Source organism: Stylophora pistillata, chromosome 8 (genome assembly GCF_964205215.1).
Source record: "Stylophora pistillata chromosome 8, jaStyPist1.2, whole genome shotgun sequence".
In the NCBI taxonomy this organism is placed as follows: domain Eukaryota; kingdom Metazoa; phylum Cnidaria; class Anthozoa; order Scleractinia; family Pocilloporidae; genus Stylophora; species Stylophora pistillata.
The window spans coordinates 31,668,042-31,691,630 of record NC_142526.1 but is presented as its reverse complement, the minus strand read 5'-3'; the positions used below and the strand labels follow the sequence as shown (position 1 = coordinate 31,691,630).

Sequence of the window (23,589 nt, the reverse complement as noted above, 5' to 3'; positions counted from 1 at the left end):
ATAATCCTTGCATCTTTCTCCTTTTTGAAATAAAGAATTTTTGAGAAACTTCAGTTAGATACACAAATATCATCTGGTGAGCAAAATGCCAACTGGTACTTTTGCACGCAATGTTAAAGGCTCAGTTACAAGCCACATTCGAACTTCAATTTCAAGCTTATAAAAAAGCGTTTTATTTCTTCTGTTACAGCAACAAGATCTGGTAATCCGGGAAAACACAATAAATGCATACTGAACTCAGCGCTATGAACTTGGAATGGTGCGTATCTAACCTTAATTAAGTACTTGACCGATGAAGATGGGTCATATTTGAAGCTTTCTGTTGCAACGATGGAGATGTTGGACTTGTTTAACAGTGGAAGAAAGAAAGCTTTCCAAAGACACAAAGCGCTTATTTCAACCCTCTCTCATTCAAGCCTGCGTGAAATATTTTCAGAATTTCTACGCCAAGTTTTGTGTGCAGCGGGTGCTGAAACATGTCAGCTCATTCTGCACGAGCGACGAAACTGCTGGAGGTGTTATGAACAAAGAATGCTACACAGCTTTACGAGCCAGTGGGATTGTTAGTGACGCCATGTGGAAACAAATGGAAGAAGGAGAAACTAGTGTGGGGGATAAATTTGTACGAGACACTTGTAAACCACAAACGACCCCCAAGGGAAGAAGAAGCATCACCGCTCCGACTTCGCTGGTTTCCACCTTCAGATCGGTACAGTCTTTCAAGAGTTGCGCGGAGGCGTTTGCAGCAGCTTGTAAACTGTTGTTGGAGCTGTCTTGTTTTCCAGTATGGGCTGGCAAGGACTCCGCATCAGAGAAATCAGCGACTGATGGCAATGAAGGTTTGTGTTGAAATGGATTCAAATTTGAAAACAGCCTGTACCTGGGTCTGGATACTTGTATAATTTGGATATATCAACAAAGTTGAAATGGTAAATTGGCCACCGTAACGATTACTAAAGCTGACATTTCGAGCGTTAGCCCTTCGTCGGAGCGTTAGCCCTTCATTCGCTCCGACGAAGGGCAAACGCTCGAAACGTCAGCTTTTGTAATCGTTACGGTGGCCAATTTACCATTTCAACTTTGTTGATATATCCAAATTATTTCGCTACCCCCACCGACGCAGCCCCTAACAGTTTCTTTAGAAACTATCAGCCTTTATTCATCTGGATACTTGTAACCGTTTTCTGTGACTAGGACCACAGAACGCTAGTTTGGTGATCTAGAAACACACCAAAATCGGAATAACATGCGAATGACCGAGTGACTGAGGAAAAGGAATAAGGCTGGCCAAAGTGGACGAGGATAAATACAGATTATAACTCGTCACTTGAAGATGCAGGTTTTTTTTTGTTTTGTTTTGTTTTTTTGAGGGAGGGGGAGGGGACAGGTAGGCTTGGGGAACGGGGAAATTTCCAAATACCTTCTCTAGCGAATGTCACAGAGGTCGATTTCGTCTGAGAATAGCGACTCACTGGGGATTAAAATAAATGTGACGCATATCAGCTGGACGATTTCAACACCCTTTTTCTTTTTATCTTTTTATCTTTTTTTATCCTATATTACGATGATATTACAATTCTTTACCTAACCCACATGCCATACTTACACTAAGGAGTGTGAACCTTTGCCAATAACTTGTAATTTACTAACGATGCTTTTTTTGTGCTTTCTAGAGTCAAATCTTCCCGAGTGGCTACAGTCGTTGATCATGTGTTGTTTTGAGGTCAGCGAGTTTGACATCCAGAGTTCGTCTGTTGGTACACTGTTGGACTTAATCAACTTGACATTGTCAGTCAATGCCGGCCACGCCCACGGACTCAAGCCATCTGCCCCAGTAGTTGTCGTTCCAATGATTTCCCGGCAGGCTCTAGGGGTGATCGAGAAGTCAGATTTATACCAGGTAGAGCTCTTAGAATGCGAAAGTTGCATTGGTTGTGACGCATCAAATTGTCTAACTTTGCGAAAAAGGAGATGTTGTATTCATCGTATCTGTTGTTTCTGATGGCTTTGTGCTTGTGCTTGTGTTTTTTTTATTTCAAGTTTTTGACATCGATTTCAGGTGATAGCAGAAAGCTTGTGGGATCAGTTGAAAGAAGACACAACACAGTTTCACCAGAGAATCGTCGAACTATATCTGCAACTACACAACTTGACTGCATCGCCATCTGTTTGTGCAAATGTTATTGGAAACTCTTTGATAGATATCAGCAAGGTAAATACCAGACAGTTACTTCATCAGGATGAAAAAATGCGCTATTATTTTTTAGTGCTTTCTTGCTATTTACACAGTATTGCGCGTGTGGCATTGGACTGATAGCGTTTTTTCATTTGTAAGGAGGTATCTTTACAAGGTCATTGGAAATTCGCAGTTTTCTGGCATGTAGCAAGAAATGTCGTCATTCAGGATTCTGGTAGATCATCAAGACTTGGGGAATTTCGAACCCTTGACAGGTAATTCGACTAAGTGATTGATCTCTTTCTCTGTTGGTGCGGGAATCTTTTTTTTTCTTGTTCGTTACACCCCTCTCTCATTTCACTGGGCTTTTTGATTCGTTGACGTTTTCAATCAGTTTTTTCTTAATCGGCCACGAACCCGTTTCTCAGCTTCTCTCTCTCAAAGGTAATTCTCTGCAGCTGATCCTTGTCTGATTTTAATTTTATGAAATTCTTTCTAGAGCGTTATTTATCATGCTTGACAGTCTGCAAAGTGAAGAACCAGAAATAAGGTAAGTTAATTAGAGGCTTGGATCTTACTGTATTTTTATAGGTTACATCGTTCCGTAGTTTTTTTTTTACGGTCGTGATAATAATCCCTCATGTAGGAATGTCTGACTGTTGAGAAATAAATTTGGTTTGGTGTTGATATATTCAACAAGGAGAACAAAAGATGTGTTTAATTCGGAAGTTGGTTCGTTTTCCAGGGTTTTGACGCAACATTGGCTCGCACATGCGTTGCAGCACGGGGACCTGGGGCGAATCATCGATCCGCTTCTTCTTTTGTTACTCCATCCAATCACAGCACGAGTTTCAATTCACTATTTGTCTCAACTGTTCGATTCCAAAATGGCCAATAAATTGTCGGATACCAATGGAAACGAGACGAAAACGTTCAACAACGTAAAAGGACATTCAATTAAAGAAATTGGAAATAAGACATCACCCAAACCGCAGAACAACAGAGAAAAGCAGAAACCGAAGTTAACTTCGGCAAATACTCGGGAATCGGACGAAAGCAAAACTACCAGTCCAAGTGGGCCAAGTGAAGCCGAACATTCGACAGATACTGACGGAGATGGAGCCGATGCAGATGACGAGAATGAAGAAAACGATCCAACCAAGGGTAAATTTTATTAGTCTTGATTCCTTTCCGTTCGACTCCGTCCATAATGGTGCACAATATCCCACATGTTTCTCATAAATTTTCTACTTTGTTTCTCTTCTGTCTTGCAGATAAATTAAAGGACACTGAACCAATGAAAGCCCCACAGTCCCATCTCCCGCGCAGATCACATGTTCACCCTCTCGACCAGCACAAGTTACTTTACATCTTACGCTACGACTCGCAGTTGACTCTGTACGCCTTCACTACGTTACAGACAATATTAATGCGTTCGCCTCAGCAGTTTGTATGCGCTTCATCCACTACAAGCATCAGTTTATCGAACACGCCGCACCAGGAGAAGATCAAGGAATTATTAATCAGACACCGACGATCCTTACTGGGGAAAGGATTTTATGGCGCCCTCTACGAGAGCTCTGTTTCTAACTCAGGTAGTAGGCAATGACCATGGAGTGATTCCATTCTATGCTATAGAACTTGAGTTTAACCTGATCTCGTAAAATTCTCCCCACCCCCTCCCCCCCTCTTGCTGAGCCGGGGTAGTGATTTGTATAGAATATAAAATTTGTGGCGTAATTATACATGTCTTCAAGTTTGAAACACGAACATCAATTTTTCACCTGTAGGTTTCGGTTCTTCTTCAGGACCTGCTCATAGTGCACGACTGTTTGGAGGGCCCTTAAGCTATCTCAAGCCTAGCACCAGCAAGTACCTTGAGGTGCTTATCTCTGTAAGTTTGTATTTCATTCGAAGCGAGTATTCCAGTCATTTGCAAGTTCAACCCGAAGATATCGACGGCAATGTACAGGTGCAACTAGCCAGTACTGAACTGTTACTCGGTGTAATGTGGCAATTAATTGATGTTGTTAAGGAAAGTGGTGCTGGAGTTGGAACTTATTTTAGTGACTTGTTCTCGCGTTGTAAGGTTCAAAAAGCCTTGCTTCATTGTCTTCTTTCGACCCTGTACGAGCGGACGGGTGTTAGGACTTCCAGCAAAGCAACCTCACCTACCATGACATCTGGTCACCTACACGTGAGTTCGGAAATTAGCCAATCGCAAGCGCGTGCTTTTCAGATCAAACTTATCAAACTTGTCGAGGCGGTTCTGATTCTCGAGTCAAACATCCACACCGCTGTAGCCATTTCTCAAGAGACAGCTGCCGGTCACGGAACTCCTCCACCGAGCAAACCCGAAAGTCCTGCCAAGATTTCCGAGGACGCCAAAGTGACGCAATCATCCCATCGGTACATTCCCGGAAAATCTTTAGCAGAACAGGGCATGTTACTGTCAGCGGTTCTTCATGGGCTCAGAAATGATGAGCCCGATATGCACTATGAGTGGTTACAGTTCGTGATCACGTGCTCGTCACACTTGGGAATGCAATTTCGCACGTGGGTGGTGCCTGTCGTTGAACATTTGTGCCGAATTCTGGAGCGACTTACGATTGTTTACGCCAAGGATAAGGATTCTAGGACTTCAAGGAGAGACACTAACGATGGGCAAAGGTATCAAAAATTTGTTTAAATCGTATCGATTAATAAATGATGGGAGAGTGGTGACCAAGATTTTGCGCGCTGGGTAATGTATCAGGTGGGAAAAGTGTGGCAGTGGCAGGAAATCACCAATTGTCAATTGATGAAGTAACATCATGTGAGCTATTCCACTAATTATATTTGTATAAAAATGGCCACGTAGTTTCCAATCAGAGCGAAGGAAATATATTGAGAGAAAAGAACATTTTTGATACAGATTAAGCTTCAAATACGGAAAAATGTGAGCCACTGAGTCCACGTTAGATTTAGTTTTGCAATCGAACACTTAAGACTTCATATACTCGCAGTGATTACAACCCATGCAGGTTCTAGTTACTTCCGACAATGACTTAAGAATGTCATGAACAGTTTTCTTTTTGTACTTGTTTAACAGACGCCTTGACTTAGATGGTTCTAGTATTCCTCCAGACTACACGGTGACCTTACTGGAAAGCTTAGCGTCGATCTGTCACTACTGTCTGCGCGACAATACGACTCCTCAAACACCAGTCCTCTCTCTAAAGCCTCGGGCCGGTCGGTCTAACTCTTCTCCGAATGTATCTGTTAATCCTGACTCCAACCAATACAGTTCGGGCTCGGGTCAAATATATACCAACCTGCTGCACGCGTTTTCGGTCCAGTCAGCGCCCATTAGTGATGTACCGAGTGTGGAGGTCCCAAAGCACATTCTAGACGCACGTGAAGGACTTCTGAGTGTCCTTCCCAAGATTCTGTCCTCTCTGTTTACAGTGTGGAGCACCTGGAGCCCGCAGAGAGCTGATTCAACCGGCCAGCGGCTACCATCTGAATGGTCGCTCAACTTGATGGGAAGTCCAAAGGTAGGTGCGGTAACTCCAGAGAGCTGAATCACTGCCGTCATTTCATTACAAAAATTATTTACAAATCAGCCAACTTCAACTCCCTACAGTCTTTCAAATAGCCATTGAGGGGTCCTCCCCTCATTATTTGTCCAGATCGTTTGTTACATTGACACAAATCGACATCGTCGTTAATCTAGACAGTAAATGTGTATGTAAACGTGTTTATTGCTCTTTTTCCTCCCAGGCTGTTCGACAACAGATTCTGCAATTGCTGACTCCGATCACCATGAACCATACCATCGTGTTTCTAGCCTCACTTGCAGATGTTTGGTACCAGAGGCGTAGGCGAGAGGGATCTGGGGTCAAGTCTGTCAGAGCAGTTCCATTGGCCTCTGAAGATCAGATCATTGTGGTAGATATCGTTTATGCCATCAAGGTAGGATTCTTTTCTCTTGGGAAGCCTTAATTGTGAGGTTTGCTTTTGCGAGTACGAAAGTCAAACTGATAAAGTGAATGTTACTGGTATCTTGCAGGCGTTGTCTGTGGAAGAAATGATTGACAATGTCAAACAGATCGTGCGTCAAGTTGTCACAAGCAAAGACAAGACCACACCTACTCAGGCTGGCCTGGAAGTCAACATACTACAATTTTTGTTCGAGTATTTGCAGAAAGCATCAGAAAGCCAGCTAATTGTTGTACGTTCATCTTTGCTATCTCTCATGAAGGAAGGACTTCAGCTCAATTTTCCTCCAGCTCTTTTTCTGTTATTGATTATTCTTCGATCTTACGTAGAGAATATTCCCTTACAAGAAGACAAAAAGGTCCGAAAGGAGTTACAGGTAAGAGGAACTTATTTCGACTTGATGCCGGTCAAGTAAATCGAGACTCTTGCGGCATCATCGATTTAACACCGTCATGACTATCGCTTTTATTTATTTTCTTATTTTATTTGAAGCCTTCCTTTTTTGCTTTTCAATCAGGACATAACGCAGCGTCTTGTTGAAGCGTGCAACACGGTGGCGGGATCATCACTGGAAAACGCCGCCTGGTTTAGAAGGACGCTGGCTGTCATCCCACAACCAGAAGTCCCTTCAGACCATTCAAGTAACGTGGAATCTGAAACTTCTGAAGCTGAGCCTGCGGCACCTCCTCCACCTGTGCCTAGTGGTACTAATTCAAGCAATACTGGCAGCTATAGTACCCAAGCCCTTTACGTATTGGCCGAGGTTCTTGCCCCAGTCTTGGACATGGTGTTTGGAAGCGACGAGAAGGAGCGGATGACGAGTTTTCTCACGACTGTGATGTACAACGTAACTCCATTTCTCAAAAATCACAGGTAGGTTGTAGACCCGACATTCTGCGAAAACTTTGGCAGTCCTAGTTCGCCTATTCCAGTGTCAGTGTTTGGATTCGCTTCAAGGGATCACGTGCCGGGCTTCCTTCCTCTGAGGAGCAAATGAGAACACGAAGAGTCGATAAATAGTGGTAATTGAACTGAGTGGAGTGCAATTTGGGCTGAAATCATAGGCGTGATTTGAAATCACAAGTATGATTTCAGAACAAAATTGCTCGACACAAGGTTCAATTACCACTTTATTACATCCGTTTTGAAATCACCCAAATACAGGACTTGGTCAATTCAAATATTTTACTGATGCAGTACTGAGCCGGTTTTTAAATAATAAGTGGAACCGGAAACGCTTTTACATCTTATTTTGTATGCAAAAGAGAAAGACTGACATCATGTGTCAAAAACTCAGTCAAGCGTAAAATGATGCCATTTAGAGCAAAAAATGGTGCAATTCGTGAATAAATTGCACCAATTAGAGCCAATCAGATTACAGGGACCACCAGTGATTTCAGAATGGATGTATTAAGAGTTGAAAACATAGTATTTAGGGGAGACTGGTTGCAAAAACCAGGGCATAGATGGCTACAGTTTATGTCGGGAGCTCGTGAAGCGTAGACAATCTTTTGTTTCTGTGAACATGCATTGTGGCTGAATAAATATTTTGAGAATTCCATACGTCATTTACTTTCAAGTGACCAGAATGCTATAATAAATTATGCACTGTCAGGTTAAAAAAAAAACCAACAGACTCTCATAACTGTGAAATATTTGTGCTTCGTGACCATTCCACTCGTTTTACTACGCTCAAGTAAAACAAGCGAACTGCCCTAGCCATAAGAAAACACCACTGACTCAAAGGTTTTAGTTCTACCGGTGATGAATTGAGACTGAGGGAGGCGTAAGACTTTTGGACCGTTGAGAAGGCGAAATTAAGCAGAACCAATAAAATCCCGCGTTACTTTCGTCACTCAGTTTTATTCGTTATGGCTTCATTCCATTTAAGTCCACACAATGTACCCAGCTTCCGCGCTTGTTGTAACCTCTTGGCTTCCTTAAGTGGGTACCAATACACTCGACGTGCCTGGAAAAAGGAAGTTATGGAACTATTACTGGACCCGAGTTTCTTCCAGATGGATATCACGTGTATTGGGAGTTGGCGAACGATTATTGACAACTTGATGACGCAAGACAACACGTCATTCAAAGATCTAGAGCTGATGACAAGAGTAGCCGGGTTGAGTCAAAGTGCTTCTATTAACATCTTTGCTAACAGGGAACAGGTACTTAAGTTTCTTTGATCTTACTTTTACTTGATATGACTTTTCTGATCAAATCTTCAGGGACTCTTAAAGGCACTACACTATCGGCGAGCGTCTTGAAAGATAGAGGCTGAATTTTTTTCGAGTTAATCAGTTGCACTCAGTTTGAATTTTCTTTGCCCTTCGCCAGTTTCAGTCTATCGTGATGTATCATTCTCTTGTGATATCCTAGCTTACCGAGCTTCAAGTCAAGGCGTATTTGCATGATTCGAAAAAGGAAAAGGCTCAAGGTTTCTTAAGTGGTTCTTTTAAGTGAATTATTTATCATAAAATGCGCCGGTCAAGGCGATTACACTTAGATTTTGCTAGGGTCTGGCTTCCTAGCCACTCCGACTCTAGTGTGACTTTTACACAAGTTTTGTGCTGCCTTTGTCTAGCAAGGGTCAGCGCTTAATATAAATGATCTTCCTTATCTCTTCGAGTTCTTATAGAGTTCCACAATTTTAGATAAAACCGAAAGTCACGGGGTTATAGCAGGCGAAGTTGTGTTTTAATTAAGAAAGTTATCTTGAAACATGTTAGATGAGCTTAGGACAAAGCAGTATGCCGAGCTCCCGCATTTCGCGATCCAATGCTCTTTACTGACGGGTATGGAGTAATCCGTAGTTTATGTGACCTTACTCTATGAAAATGGCAACTAATGAGCCACGTGTGTAAACGATGTGCATCTTAGACGGGCTTTGTAGCTATTTACCTTGCCAGTATTAAATATTTTTCTGTTCGTTTTTATATAAATATAATTTTTGTTGTGTTTGCTGCAGGAAATGGAGCAGCGTGCTCAGCTTTTAAAGAAGCTGTCGTTTACAATTTTCTGCAGCGAGGTGGATCAGTACCAGTACGCTCTGCCAGAAATACAGGAGCGGCTCGCCGAGAGCCTGAGACTGCCTCAGTCTCCAGTCGTACACGAGCAAATTTTTCTGTTTTTCCGGGTACTTATTCTGCGCATGTCGGCGCAGCATCTGACACCGTTGTGGCCGACGATTGTATCGGAAGTCGTGCATGTGTTGCTTCAAATGGAAAGTGAACTGGGTTCTGACGGCAAGTCACACAAGCAGAGAATGGTTATATCTGAGTTACTTCTCGGTTCAAACGGGTATGTGAACTACATTTAGGAAAAATGGCTTGGCTTGTATCTTGCGGTGTGTAAACTTCTCGATCTGTCCCAGGCTCTGCCTAGTGATTATTTATCGCAGTTTCAACTCTATCGCTGGGCGTTTGAAGGGGAAGCATATAACATGACCGCTGGAGAGGAAAAGGTTCCAGTCTTTAAACCTCATATCGCTCGTTTGGAAAAACTGCTTCGAAAGAGGATAAGAGATCAAGTTGATGTTGAGGAGCTACAGCGTGTGCCAGGAGAACCGCTGCTGACCATGTATCAGATCAAATCTTTGGATCAGCTGCTTCCTTTCTTCAGGTGTTTGTCGAGGGACAGGTTCTCTGGCTGCGGCGAGATGCGGGACAAAACTAGCAAGTCTAAAAACTCGCAAAGTAAAAGTTTATTGGAGCGCGTAGTGGAAAGGGACTTCCTCGAACCTCTTGTAGTTGACTGAAACCTTCAAAAGAATCACTTCACGATGTACACACCTTCGTGATTTTCCTTAGTTACAGTCTGCGCTGACCCTCTCCATTGTTAACCATTCCCTCTTTATTTCGGTTTATTCCCAAATCTTTGGTGTTTGTTTGTGTACCCCAACAAATGATGATCTTAATTTCATTCGATTTAAAGGTCACTATCTATGGCGAGTAAATTGATCTGAACTAACGTGATGTACCTCCTTAATAACTATAGTCTCCGTTTCTGATAAAAAAAAATGAGAAAAATAGCACAAACGTAATTGAAACCCATTTTCGAACGGATTACGACAATGGCGAGGGTCAGCGGTAAAATACAATCGTTCTTCTTTTTCTGTAGGTGTTTATGTGGAAATGAACCATGGTATTTTTCAGTTGTATGGATGGGAGAAAATTGAATGAAGTTTTCATATGCTTTTCTTTAATAGCTTATTCGTTTTTACTACTACATGAATTTTCCTCGCTCTCATGGGGCACCAGCCATAGTTCATGTTACTTGGAAACGTCAAAACAATAACTTTGAATCAGTTGCTTCTCCTATACTTTTAAACTCTTTATTAAAAACCAAGGAAACAACTATTACTTCCATCAAGTGCAAGCCTTAAGCTTGCTTAGTGATACACTAAAATATTTCTATAAAATTGTTTCACGCGTTTAGACAGGTTTAGAATCGTGACATACATGTGAACCACATTAGAGTAAAGGTCGCCTCTTGAGTAAGAAGCAAATATATTTTTGAGTAAACTTTCTCGTGCTGAATATTTAACTTTAGTATAATTTCAGAGCTGATCAAAGAGTTTCCAGCAATCTGACTGGTCGAGCGGTTCCTTATACGACGCTATATAAACCACTTGGCGTGGTTTATATAAAATGTTAATAAATGTTGCTAAAATGTTATGATTTTAGAAATTTCTCTGTCGTTCAGCTCTGAAATTATACTAAAACAATTCTTCGCCTCAGGTTCATTGAATATTGTCGAATAATTCCCTCGACTTCGTCTCGGGGATTATTCGACGATATTCACCTCGCCTTCGGCGAATATTTGTTAAGTAGAGGCGGCAAATATTTAATTTCCAAGGAGGGTATAAATGATAAAAATACGAAGATAGCGCATTGTAATGAGAGAAGTGACATGCGTCAAATCGTTTTTCTTGATGGTAATTTTTTTTCTCGTATGATACGGAAGTTCCGGGAAGAACTTTCGGGTAAAATAATGAATAGAAGAAATTTCTTATACTTGTAACAGACAACTTCCAGTGGTTACCGAGTGAAAAGGTCTTTGTAATTATTTAAATTTATTGTATGAAGACTATTTAATTTTTGTATTCTTAAGCTAGACTTTTGTCACTATAAAAAGAGAACTCTCCTTTACTCACTAGTGACTGAATAATCTCTCATTAAAATCAACATATCGTGTTCAGCAGCTTGATTTTGGCCTTGCCGACACAACTTTTGTTTCATGAAATAATCACAACATTATCCTGTGTCTTTCCTGCGGGTTCTATTACAACAACAACAACAACAACAACAACAACAACAACAATTTATAGAGCGCTATTTACAATGACAGATCAACAGCGCTTTACAATCAATCCTAACCCGCCCATCCCACCCCAGGGGAGGACATCCATCACACAGTAATCTCGTGCGTGGGAAATTAACGTCTTCGACCCCTAACCCTGTAGGAGACGGGACCTCCATTTATTCCTCCCTATCCGAGAAGACTAGAATATCTAACCATTTCTTGCTGTTATAGAAAGGTGGCATATTCTTCTCATTTATTTTAAGACCTTGAAGTGTTGGTCCGGCCGGGGCTCGAACCCTCGACCTCCCGCACAACAGTCCAGCGCTCTATCCATTGAGCTAACCGGGAGGCGGTTATGAAGAACTTTGCTCCGTAATCCACGAGCGGAAGGAAAATTGGCAAGAAAGCCAGTTGGCCATAAATCGGGACAGTAAGAGGTGACAACATTAGTCGGCCTACAAAATAGGTTGGGTTGTCGCGGCATATAAAGGGGCTGTGAGACTCAAAGGCAGGATCGGGATGTCGGACACTGCGATGACTGCGGTGAAAATGAAGCTTAATTACTCTTAAATGGGGTTTTCTTATTACTTGAAAAAAACTTTCTCTTGATGGGGTTGTTTTCATGGATCTCAAGTTTACAAACTGGACGAACGGGCTTAAATTATGTTCAGATTTGTTGGTTAACTATTTCCTCTTTCTCGTGTTCCTGTTTTTATTTTTCTTGCCGTTTCAGCTCAGTGCTTGGCAAAGGGAATTCTGTTTTCCTTTGTGCAAGAATCTGTAAAATAAAAAGTGCAGGACTTAATGTTGAGACAACACACTTTCTACCACCAAATATCGGTATCTAAAATTAAGCAGTAAGACATAATTACTCTTTTTCATCAAGGATGAACGATATTTTATTTATTTGCAATTCCTGAGTTGTAATTGGCTTAAGAGATAGAGCAATGGCAGAGGAAACTCTCTTTAGAAAGCATCTTTAGACTACCGTGTTGAAAATGCCTCATAAAGTTTCCTTAAAAGCTCGAACCACGTGTTGGTAAGGTGAGGGCCCAGTAAACCTTTACCTTTGGGACAAAGAGTAGGGCAATTGTCGATGTGGTTGCCACGAAGACGATCGATCTTTGAACCAGAGTCGTAAGGGGAGGATCAACCATAAACCAAGCCACAATCGCCAAGCAAGAGAACATAAACACGTTGTACACTGCTAAGCCAATGTTCTTGGAATCGTTCAGCGAAGGATAATGCACGTTTCTGGTTTCCCAGGCCAAAAACACGCCGAAAATCAACAGAATTCCTTTCAGTCCGCACAATGACATCATCCAGGTATCAGAATGGGGAGAAGTGCACCGATAGGTTAAGAGTTCCTCCACGAGGTCAGGGTCACTATTGATATCCTGTAACGACGTACATAGTCTTGATCACTACGATTTATAGAGGGAGCTGAATGATACAAGCATTTTGATTGGTTCTTATTTATAATCTATTGAAGGACAGACGCATATATGATTATAATTTGGATATATCAACAAAATTGAAATAGTAAATTGGCCACCGTAACGATTACAAAAGCTGACGTTTCGAGCGTTAGCCCTTCGTCGGAGCGAATACTGAGAGCAATTGTGGGTCGTGTGTGCTTTTAAAGGCAGAAAATGGAGCTACGTTATTGGTGGGAACATGGCAACGAGAAAAACATTTAATTTATTCGTGTTTTTCTCGTTGCCATGTTCCCACCAATAACGTAGCTCCATTTTCTGCCTTTAAAAGCACACAACACCCACAATTCCTCTATTCGCTTCGACGAAGGGCTAACGCCCGAAACGTCAGCTTTTGTAATCATTACGGTGGCCAATTTATCATTTCAACTTTGTTGATATATCAAAATTATTTCGTTGCCCCCACCGACGCAGCCCCTAACAGTTTCTTTAGAAACTATCAGCCTTTATTCGCATATATGATTAGTTACCGTCTTGTTAATTTGCGTGAATTCTATCGTAAATGGGTCCATAGATGTCCAAGTTGACAGGATAATGATGTCTATAATCCAAAGGACCAACAGTATTGCAAGAAGACTGGTACTACTCAAGTTGCGAATCTAAAAATTTGAAAGAATGAAAATAATTAGTTGACGTCTGCTTCAAGTTCATCGTCAGTTCAAAATGGACAAATCCTTCCTCACCTCCTTTTTCAATTGATTGTTTGTAAATATTTTGTAAACTCTCCAGGTTTTAACAAAAATGCCACCAAAGGCGAAGGTAAAACTGGTGGTCAGAAGCCAGGCAGCAATCTAGAGATTATAAAAGCCAAATGTTATAAGACACAACTATCTTTCAATTACTATCAGGAATAAAACGCGACAAGCTATACCAACGAATTGCTTAAAAGAAATGGCAATTCTAAAACTACTTGCAATGTTAGATTGGCTGCTACTTTGGGCAAAAGTTCTCATCAAACTTTTCTGAGAATTGTCCCGGTATAAAGAGATAATTGAAAAACCACGAAAATTAATAGGTATTTAAAATTCTCTTAAAAGCATTATAAAACCTGGATTTATTTTGTTGACATATAATCGTCAACTATTGAACTTATGCTGCTGTCATAAACTGCAGTCTTATTGAATCAATTTTGCAAAATCCCTCATTAGGCTATCGAAATCACGGAAACGCGAGATAAGACTTTAAAGAAAAGTGAACTTGCAATAAACAGGTCTTACATGACAAAAGAACGCATGGTTGAGGTGTTCCGCTGACGCAGAATTACTGTGGGTCGATAAAAATACTTCCAAGTAAGCAAGTATACATCCAATGACAGTAATGTTGTTGAATTTCGGAGATGACATTCGTATCAGACTGCGAAAGAAAAAATACAAAACTCGTTATTTCCAAACCAAGAATAGAGTACATAGTTCCATCCTCCTGAATGATTTCATCCACTCGTGAGGTAAACTTTTTAATAGCTCATTTCCGAATTACCTTTAGTCTCTTTTTCAAAGGGAGTCCTGATGCTGATACTTTCATATAAGTTTTCATTCACATTCAAATTAGCACCTGGCCTCGTTTTGAGAAAGAGGCCAAAGGGAATTCGGAAATGGCCTATTGCCTTAGCAACCGCCCAGTTTAATTCAAATAACCAATATTTATAAAGAATCGAAAAACAGCATCTAAACTGAATGGCAATAATTTTAGGTCAAGGAGTCATCACCCAAACAAAAATAAAAAAGAATACTCTAAAATGAAAGGTTTTTTTGAAGTGGTTCGTAACACTCCACTTTTTTGAGCCGCCATCAGTATGCGCGGCACACTTTTCAATTCTTTTTCAAAAAATAATAAGCGAGAAAAGGATCAAGTTGAGTACAACTGTTAGAATTGTTAGAAAAAGTTCAAATTCTCTCCAAGAACTTTTCAGCGGTTTCATTGAAAACCCGACCTTAACATTCTAATTGATAGAAGCAAGACTCTCAGCAGACGAAGTTTATCAATAGCATTTTAGCATGTTTCTGGAAAAAAAAATTAGAGGGTGAATGCTATTGCTTCGGTAACCAGCTTGGTGTTCTTTGTTTTGCAGACTACCTCTGATTTCGATAGATATAGTTGAACAGCAAACAAAACAAACAGAGTAGTATTCCAGATAAGGCCAACACATAGAACGTAACAGTCGTGTTTCTGTCTTCATAATAAACCTTTTGAGTGATTTTGGCTCCATCTGCTGGAACACGATCATCTGCGGTTGAAAAGGCAGAGAAAACCTGGTACATAAGACAAGACTTTGTAATTCATGAACCTATCTATAGTTGGTGTTCATTGCGGGAGGGAGCACTACCGGCGAGACTCCGTTTTATAGCACTGGTAGCATCATTTTTTTATGTTCTCGGGTAGAAACTTAACTCTCTCATACCTCCAAATATAACCAGACGTATTTGTATAAGCGAATCATCGCGAAACTACGTACTGAAGTAGGAATATTCCTCAATGTTTCCTTATTGAAGAGACCGGCAAAGGCCTGGAATGTATAAAGGCCAATAAAATTCACAAGACTCATGCAACCTTAAGTCTAACCTAACATCAGAGTCCATGCAGCTGAGCATGCTCAGGAGGTGCCCAATGTTTGTCTCACCTGGCCATTCAAAACCATTACCATATGGTTGAAGTTTCCCATCACGAATATCTATTGTAGCGACCAGTTGCTTTCGGCCTCCTAAATCAATACCACAGCATTCTGATAAGTATGAATTTTTCTAGTCACACTAAGTTTAAAGCTCGCCTTTAACATTACTTTTCAGTATAGCATCGTATCATTGAATAAAATTTCGCATTCTTATTGGTTAACGAAGCGAGGTATTTTAGCGTGAAATTGCGAGTTGAAAACGAGGCTAAGTGATATTGTTTCGTGCTCAGTATAAAAACAAACACTATTTTTGCTGTTTTCTTTTTTTTCTTAATTTTTATTCAGTTATACGATTCAAGGAAAATGCATTACCATTTTCCTTTAGAATTTAAACAACTTTCTCATTGATAATGGTCGGAGAAAACTTGATATATTTGATGAAGCAAACTTGCAATGGGGTGAAACCTTCAGATAAAATCTTTATGTATGATATTTAGGTGAATTAGGACGATCATTTTCAACGTATTAGAAAAAAAACAAAACAAAACAAAAACAAGTAAGACAAGAATTTCACTTACCTATCCTCTGACTAATTAGCACAACTGTTTGCCTGTCTCCATTTTGATTAAACGTCACGTGACCCTAATAAGGTACAGCAAAACTTATTTCATTGGACCATGCCGGAAAAAATTCCTAAAATTGTTGACCCACAGTTGAGAAAACAACGGTAGCTGGCTTCACTTTGTCTTTCTGTCTTTTTGTAACATCGGCGAAGTAGGACAGAGACCCTGAGGTCCAAACAGGAAGCAGAATTGGTTAACTTACCGACATTCCCGTGAAGTTTGTACGGAACAGAATATCTTTCATGATCCCAGCTGTTTCTTTATCGCCGTATTTTATGGTTTCCAGAGTTTTGTTCTTTTCCCGAAGCAGCGGGATAGATTTGTCCAGCATGAGAGCGATGGTCCACACGGCGTCATAAGTGAAACTTGCGTACTCGTGGGATGTGTAATTAGAACGTCGACACCTTTCCTCGTAAGTTGACTTAAGTTGTTGTGCTGTCTAAAAAAAAAAAAGATTAAGACAAAGTCATCAGTTGACGTTTACTTAGTTATCAGCATATATATTCTGAAGGCTGACAAAATGATAAAGAAACAAATCGTACTTTGTCACTGCTTTGAGTTTACATGCAACCCGCCCAGGGATTTTCCACGTACGTACAACTCTCAACAAAGCTTTTACAAGCCAAACAACGTTCAACCCCTTTTTTTTCGTCAGTTGTCAGAATAAGAAATGATAAACGGCAAACACAAATTGACTGAGGATTCAAGACTTTTTAAATTCATGTCTGGATTTTGATAGGGAACAGCGGTACAAGTTTTTTCGGACAACATATGCAGTAATTTTGGCCCTGTGAAGAATGTAAACACTCCTACCTTCTTCGATATAGTGGGTTGTGTCGAATTGCCGAGAAGCAATGGAGATGTTAATATCAGGTTACTAGCGGCTTCAAGCAGATTTTCTCCTGCACATTCTTCATCTGTTTTTGTCCACCAGTCTTCCAAGTACCATCCAACTATTATCCAAACATACTTGCTTCCAAAGAGTCCTTCTTTGTAGGCCTGTGAAAATAGATTATTCTCAGCTTGCCTTTCAAATGAATGTTACGGATGGATTAATACGACAATGGCCTTAATTAAGTGTCAATATGCTTGGCTGAAATGGCTCGAGTCGGGTTTTGATTGTGTTAGAATTTTCTCTTTTGATTTCAGCAAAGCTTTTGATTCGGTCCCTCATGATATCCTCTGCTCTAAGTTGAAAACACTTGACATAAATCCATACGTGACCAATTGGATTATTAGTTTTTTACAAAACAGGAAACAAAGAGTTGTTGTTGATGCCATTGTTACGGATTATTTAAATATCAATAGGGGTGTCCCTCAGGGGACAGTTTTGGGCCCTATACTATTTTCTATTATGGTCAACGATATTAAGGCCATTCTACCAAATCAGAATTTACTTGTGAAATATGCTGATGATTTAACATTAAGTATTCCAGTAAAATCGCGGGCTAACAACGGCAATTCAGCAGCTGAGGAGGTCCAATCGATCGTCGCATGGACATCTGCTAACCGTATGCAACTAAATTTCAAGAAAACGTGGGAGATGCTTCTTAGAGGTAAATCCACTATGGCCTTACCTGCTCCTCTGGTTTCTATAGAGCGTAAACCATGTCTGAAGTTGTTGGGTGTGACTTTTCAATCTGATCCGTGTAACTGGGATTTACATTTTGATAATATTATATCGAAAGCCAGTAGTCGTCTGTACATCTTACGTGTTTGTAAATTCTATGGACTGCCGCTGGATCATCTTTATCTTCTTTTTATCAGTCTTATTCTACCTATATTTACATATGCTGTAGAAGTATGGGGCTGGGCGTATTATCATAGGTATCTGAGTCGCATAGACAGGCTGTTCAGGAGAGCTTTTAAGCTTGGCTACTGTAAAGAGATTTTTTCGATTGAAAATATTATTATTCTAAAAGATAAGAAGTTGTGGGCCAAGATCACTGACAGCGATTTTACAACAGCTTTAGATGACCTTTTGCCACCTGAGCGACCAATGGTTACGCTACGTAAGAGGCGCCATAATTATATTCTCCCGCTTGTCAGAACTGAACGTTTCAAGAGGACTTTTGTTAATAGATGTTTGTTCTCTTTTTAGTTAGTCAGTTAGTAATTTAGTTAGTTCATTAGTTTTATACTTGCTGAGTTCATATCATTGTAACTAAACACGTTTGTTGTTTAGAATGCTTAATAAAGACTTTCATTATTATTATTATTAATTTGTGGTGAAAACAATTGTACATTATATTTCATAACTTTTGCAGCATATGATCCTAAACTTTACATAAGTTTTATCGACTAAGTTAAAATTGTAAATAAATCATCATTGGCTCTGACGAAGGGCTAACGCTCGAAACGTCAGCTTTTTAAATTCTCTACGGCGACCAATTTACAATTTCAACTCAAACAACAACAAACATATGAAACATATGTGTGAACTGCGGTTATGAGACGTATATGAGAACGATCCTTCGCAGTAAAGCACTATTTGAGCAATAGTGAAAATCAGTTCACACATATGTTTCATATGTTTGTTGTTGTTTGATTTATCATCTACGGGTTTATATCGAATTAATTTGATGGCCTGCTCCCAGTTGGCTTGTTAGCTCAATTGGTAGAGCGCTGCACTAGTATCGCAGAGGTCAGTGGTTCGAGTCCCGTACAGGCCTGAAATTTTTTTCAGGTCTGATTTTCACTATTGCTCAAATAGTGCTTTACTGCGAAGGATCGTTCTCATATAAATTTCAACTCAGTTGATAAAACCTAATTACCTTGTTACCCCCACCGACGCAGCACCACAGTTTCTTTAGAAACTTACCCCTTTTACTAAAATTTACATCGCTTCAGTGTATCGTGGAAGCTCCTTCCGTCCATTTGTGCCATTGTTAATAAAAGCCTAAGCCGTCCATTTCTCAAATGATTAAGGAGTTGGCTGGAGAACTGCCATACCTTTGGTTTTAGTAAGCCGAAATTTAAATGACTTCCAGAGAAGGAGATGTTAACAGCACTGATATTGGCATTGATTTTGCTGGGTGTAAGCAAGGAAGGATGGGTCGTTAAGTTCGCGAAAAGTGAGGGAGTGAGTGAATCCAATGGCGTAGCGGAAAGGAAATATCACCGCGAGCCACCATCATATAAGAATATTATAATGGTATATTACTTTGGCCAGATTGTGGACTTGAAGGCTACAAAAATAGCCCTTAGCCACTACCCACAGCACATGAAGAACATAGAGATCCATACACAGACGCAAGTCTTTGATCAGCAGGAACATTGGTACTAGTTAGTGGTAGTTGGTAAATGTTCAATCTTGCCAAATTGATGTATGAAGTACTTTGGTTTGATCAACTGGGTTGATAATGTGAATTGACCATCGTAAAGAATTTCTAAAGCTGACATTTCGAGTGTTAGCCCCTCGTCAGAGTAAATTGTGGGTCGCGCGTGGTTTATATACAGAAAGATGGAGCTACGCTATTGGTGGGAATATGGTAACGTGAAAAACAAAAAAATAAATTAATAAATTGGCTGAATGAAAAGCGATCGTTGAAACCGTTGGGATTAAGAGCGCCAACTTGAAAGATTAAGCCATGTTAATGGTGCCCAATTTCCATTATCAACACAGCTGCCACAATCAAAGTATTTTGCAATACGCCCACCAACGCAGCACCACAGTTTCTTTTAAGACTTACTCTTTTTGACGTAAATAAGTAAAACGTTTATTCGCTATTCAATACTCACAGTACACATAGCCTTTTTAAACATGTCCTCGTGCATCAGTCCTATGATGATCCGGGCGTCTTTGTCCTTAAATATCAGTAATAGCTTGATCACTTATAAAAAATAAATACCATTGTAACACAACCAAAGTAAAGCGCGCGTTCTGATTGGTCGATTCAGCGTCCACCATTTGCACATAGGTGTACGCTGCTGACGTGAGCAAATGCAAAGACTAGTTTTCCGCGCGCTTGTTTTTTCTGGTCACGTAAGATTTGTTAAATAATAGAAAACTCTTTTGCTACAATGTATCTATGTTATGTTATAAAACAAATGGTAAATGCCATAGCGTACGATATTGAGTTATGGATGCACTTGGGAGGTTTGCTAAGCACTCAAGAAGCTAGAGTCGCTCTCGGCTATCGCCTCGCGCGACTCTTACGCTTCTTTCGTGCTTAGCAACCTCCCTAGTGCATCCATAACTCAATAGTGCACGCTGTGGTGTTTACCATTTGTTAATTACTTTCTCTGTAATTTTTTCCACAATTTATGTACTCACTAATCCATTAGCTAGGTTTAAGGACTGGTCGGAAGATTCTGGGGTATAAGAGGAGCAAGCTGAAAGGCAGGCTACCAAAGGTGATTATTCCGCTTTAATAATTTCATACCTTCAGTAAATTCTTGACCGATGAAGCCGGGTCCTGTTTGAAGGTTTCTGCCGCAGTGATGGTAATATTTGATTCTTTTAACATTGAGATGAGCTCTTCTTTTGTCTATTAAAAAAATCAAATGTTTACATTTTACGCGTCTGACAAGTTCTACCAGGTAAAACTATCACATGTTTAAAGAAAAGGTACGTTTGCCTGTGGAATTTAGTTTTACGATTTTAATTTTCTCACTTCAGTCACGTTGCAGAATTAAGCTCGCATGTTTATGCATCGTTTTAATGATCCAGAAATTCTTACTGTAACAAAAATATCGAAGTTTTCCACGATAAGGGCGACCCTTTTCCACCCAAAATGTTTTAACAGTGCGACTCTGGCCGGGTTTTCCATTCTTTCAGATGTGGCAGTTCTGAAGTATAAAGGATACTTTTCTTTGTTTGAAAACTGAGGTGAGGATGCACTGTAACCAATCTGAAAAAAGAAGCAGAACAAAACAGAACAAAAATTTAGCAAATAATGCAAAGAACTTGTCATCAATAAAGGTCCAAAAGAATATTTGTATTCAAATCAGCCTCGTTCCAAGCCAATAGAGAGCTTCACCTTGGCTACCGTTTGAAATGGTGATAGACCGAAAACAGAGGCGCTGACTCGCAAAAAAGGCGAACATTAAGGAAACTCCCAGAATTTCTACAGTGTTAGTCATATTAGTCATAATAAAGATGAATGATAAGAGTACTTCCACGACTTTTGATAATAATTTAATCGAAATAGATTTCAAAATTTACGAGAAAACCTTCTAGACACATGTTTCGGCATGACTCGTCTCATTATCGGTTCTTTTTTTTATGTATCTGATGACTTTCTTTTATCGAGCGTTACATGAACGATACACTGCCTGTGTAAATCGAACCACAATATTTGCCGGAAATAAGTACCGTTACAATAGTTTAAGTAAACACCGGCGCGCAAATATAACTCTTGGAACAATAGCAATAATGATAATAACCTGACATCAACAATAGTGATGGTAATAATAGTGACGACAACAACAATTATAGCAACACATATGATAAAGTTGTTATTGTGTAATTTTCTCTAAGCAATAGAGGTACCTCTACATTAACATAGAGAAGAATATTTGGCTCTTAGCTGTGCTAAAAAATGCACCATCAGTATGTGAATGACTTTACGTTACCTGCACTGCTTGCCAATAAAGCGCGGCTTCTGCAATAGGCTTGGTTGCAACCGAACAACCGGGACCCAAGAAAACAATCTTGTGGGGCGGTGTGTTAATCAATTCCAGCATGGCTCGAATCCCAGCTCCACTTTCACACTTGAAAAAAAAGTTCAAATTTCTAAGTTCAACTAACTTATGAATTGAATGAAATATTTCCTATAACATTCCATTTCTTAAGGAAGAAAAAGCTTCCTCCTACAAAAATGTGGCGAAAGCTCATGTGATCTGCGACATTTTGCAATAACAACACATGTTGTAATGATGACGGCTAATTCGATAATATCATTTTGTTAAGAACGACTCAATAAATCTGCGGTTAAACTCAAAGTTTTACTTTATTCTGACTAAGGACAAAACCTCCTTAGCGAATACTCGATCTTCACATGGCAAAATCTCGAACGAGTTAAAAGTACTTGACATTTGATCCCTGTCACTCATTTTAAAAATACCATAAATGTAACGCCACATCACGTTCTCCTGAGCACGTATCGTTTTCCCTATTTGTTCACATGCTTTTGTGACAAAGTTGATATTATTACAATTTGCGTCAAGGTGTTGATGATGATTTTTCAAAATGCTGCAGCCCTTATTACTAAATGTGTGGTACTGAACCGCTGCAATAGTTATTACAAACTGCGTAAGTTATTACAAAATGCTGACGCCTCTTCTGTTTCATTGTTAGCACTGCGATAGTACATCATCCTCTTAATTAAAGCCTCGTCGCAAAAACAGTGGTCTAAAAGCTAGTCTCTCAACATTTTTTGTCGACGTGAATGCTCAGTCCCTTCAAGCGAATGATCTCGTCCTAAATTTTTGAGACGATTGCTTGGCCTGATGTTCTAGCCGGGGAGGATCTACTGACAATCAGTTCATTTTCCAGGCCTCTTGATTTTTTTCAAATAAACATCAAAGCTTTGTTTTGCTTATTCTGTTGTTTCTCAAAAGAAGAAATAGGCTCCCCGTTCCTAGAAAGCATCTTGTTTGGAATTTGCATCTAGGTGTTACAAATTGCATAGACCGTTGATTTTTTCAAAGTGCTGCAGTCCTCGTCACAAAAAGCGTTACACAATAGAGATGAAACGCTTCTATTTTGCTCCTTTCTTTAATTTTTTTTTGTGGGGTGTTTTCCGAATTTTCTTCAGCCGCATTAACTGAAACTGAAAACGAATTGTTTACGTTTCATGGAAAAAAAATAGAAAAAAACATTTCTAGCCCTTATCCTACACTGTGAACATACCCTGGAATCATTCCACACATATTTCAACTGATAGTTCATTAAAGTTTTAGGATCGCCGTTCACATGTTCTAATGCCATCTCCAAAGCTGGAATGACCCCAGCTGTGCTCCAACTGCCATTTTTGACGTTAACACCAAACAGGCCACCGATGTAAAGGTCCGTCTTGGTCTTGGAGTTGCCATGATCAGTTTTGTTCGATATCGTCAATGAAATATAGCAAAGTAAGCAAATGAGAAGTTGGAACAGGTTTGCCATTGCCATGTTCTGTTACCGTATCTGCGAGTAAAAATCAACAATTAAAATGTTATAGAGTCAACAGGCAGATCAGTATCGTTAGGCCCGCTATGCACTGAAAAGTTCGGGATCGAACTATAGTCAGGATTATTATTCAAAGAAAGACACTTTGCGCTCACATGAGTAAGGCTCTATGATTCAATCTGGCTATGAGGATTAGCAAGTCAGCAAAAGGCGTCCTCCTACGAAAATCGAAATAAGCTCGCACAGTGTGGGGCGAAGGTCTCTAATGTGTGCGTAACTGTCAAATT

General features: G+C 40.0%; 2 protein-coding genes across 2 annotated transcripts; one reads left to right on the top strand and one right to left on the bottom strand.

The window, feature by feature from the left end:
- Nucleotides 1-313: 313 nt before the first annotated feature.
- Nucleotides 314-11,307, top strand: LOC148725866 (protein DOP1A-like). Its single transcript, XM_088731988.1, has 14 exons — nt 314-839; nt 1,674-1,900; nt 2,060-2,212; nt 2,336-2,451; nt 2,676-2,726; nt 2,922-3,340; nt 3,451-3,771; nt 3,967-4,846; nt 5,268-5,712; nt 5,939-6,130; nt 6,228-6,533; nt 6,675-7,030; nt 8,049-8,325; nt 9,126-11,307. The coding sequence occupies exons 1-14, from the start codon at nt 521-523 to the stop codon at nt 9,474-9,476; spliced, it is 4,413 nt and encodes a 1,470-aa protein (XP_088588114.1). The 5' UTR covers nt 314-520; the 3' UTR covers nt 9,477-11,307.
- Nucleotides 10,477-23,589, bottom strand: LOC148725865 (gamma-aminobutyric acid type B receptor subunit 1-like). Its single transcript, XM_088731993.1, has 16 exons — nt 23,458-23,589; nt 23,045-23,320; nt 21,766-21,903; nt 20,871-21,041; nt 20,574-20,678; nt 19,930-19,995; nt 17,002-17,187; nt 16,391-16,627; nt 16,144-16,207; nt 15,575-15,655; nt 15,031-15,181; nt 14,175-14,310; nt 13,641-13,748; nt 13,428-13,556; nt 12,529-12,858; nt 10,477-12,239 (listed from the first exon to the last, which is right to left on the bottom strand). Exons 2-16 carry the CDS (start codon nt 23,303-23,305, stop codon nt 12,174-12,176), a joined length of 2,229 nt encoding a protein of 742 aa, XP_088588119.1. The 5' UTR covers nt 23,306-23,320; nt 23,458-23,589; the 3' UTR covers nt 10,477-12,173.

Excerpts from the sequence above, each read along its gene's own strand:
- LOC148725866 (XM_088731988.1), top strand. The coding sequence starts at position 521 with ATGAACAAAGAATGCTACACAGCTTTACGAGCCAGTGGGATTGTTAGT. Across the intron at positions 5,713-5,938 it reads ACTTGATGGGAAGTCCAAAG|GCTGTTCGACAACAGATTCT; the intron begins GTAGGTGCGGTA and ends TTTTCCTCCCAG. Across the intron at positions 8,326-9,125 it reads TCTTTGCTAACAGGGAACAG|GAAATGGAGCAGCGTGCTCA; the intron begins GTACTTAAGTTT and ends TGTTTGCTGCAG.
- LOC148725865 (XM_088731993.1), bottom strand. The coding sequence starts at position 23,305 with ATGGCAATGGCAAACCTGTTCCAACTTCTCATTTGCTTACTTTGCTAT. Across the intron at positions 19,996-20,573 it reads CGGTCAAGAATTTACTGAAG|GACAAAGACGCCCGGATCAT; the intron begins GTATGAAATTAT and ends CTGATATTTAAG. Across the intron at positions 12,240-12,528 it reads CCCTACTCTTTGTCCCAAAG|ATTCTTGCACAAAGGAAAAC; the intron begins GTAAAGGTTTAC and ends TTTATTTTACAG.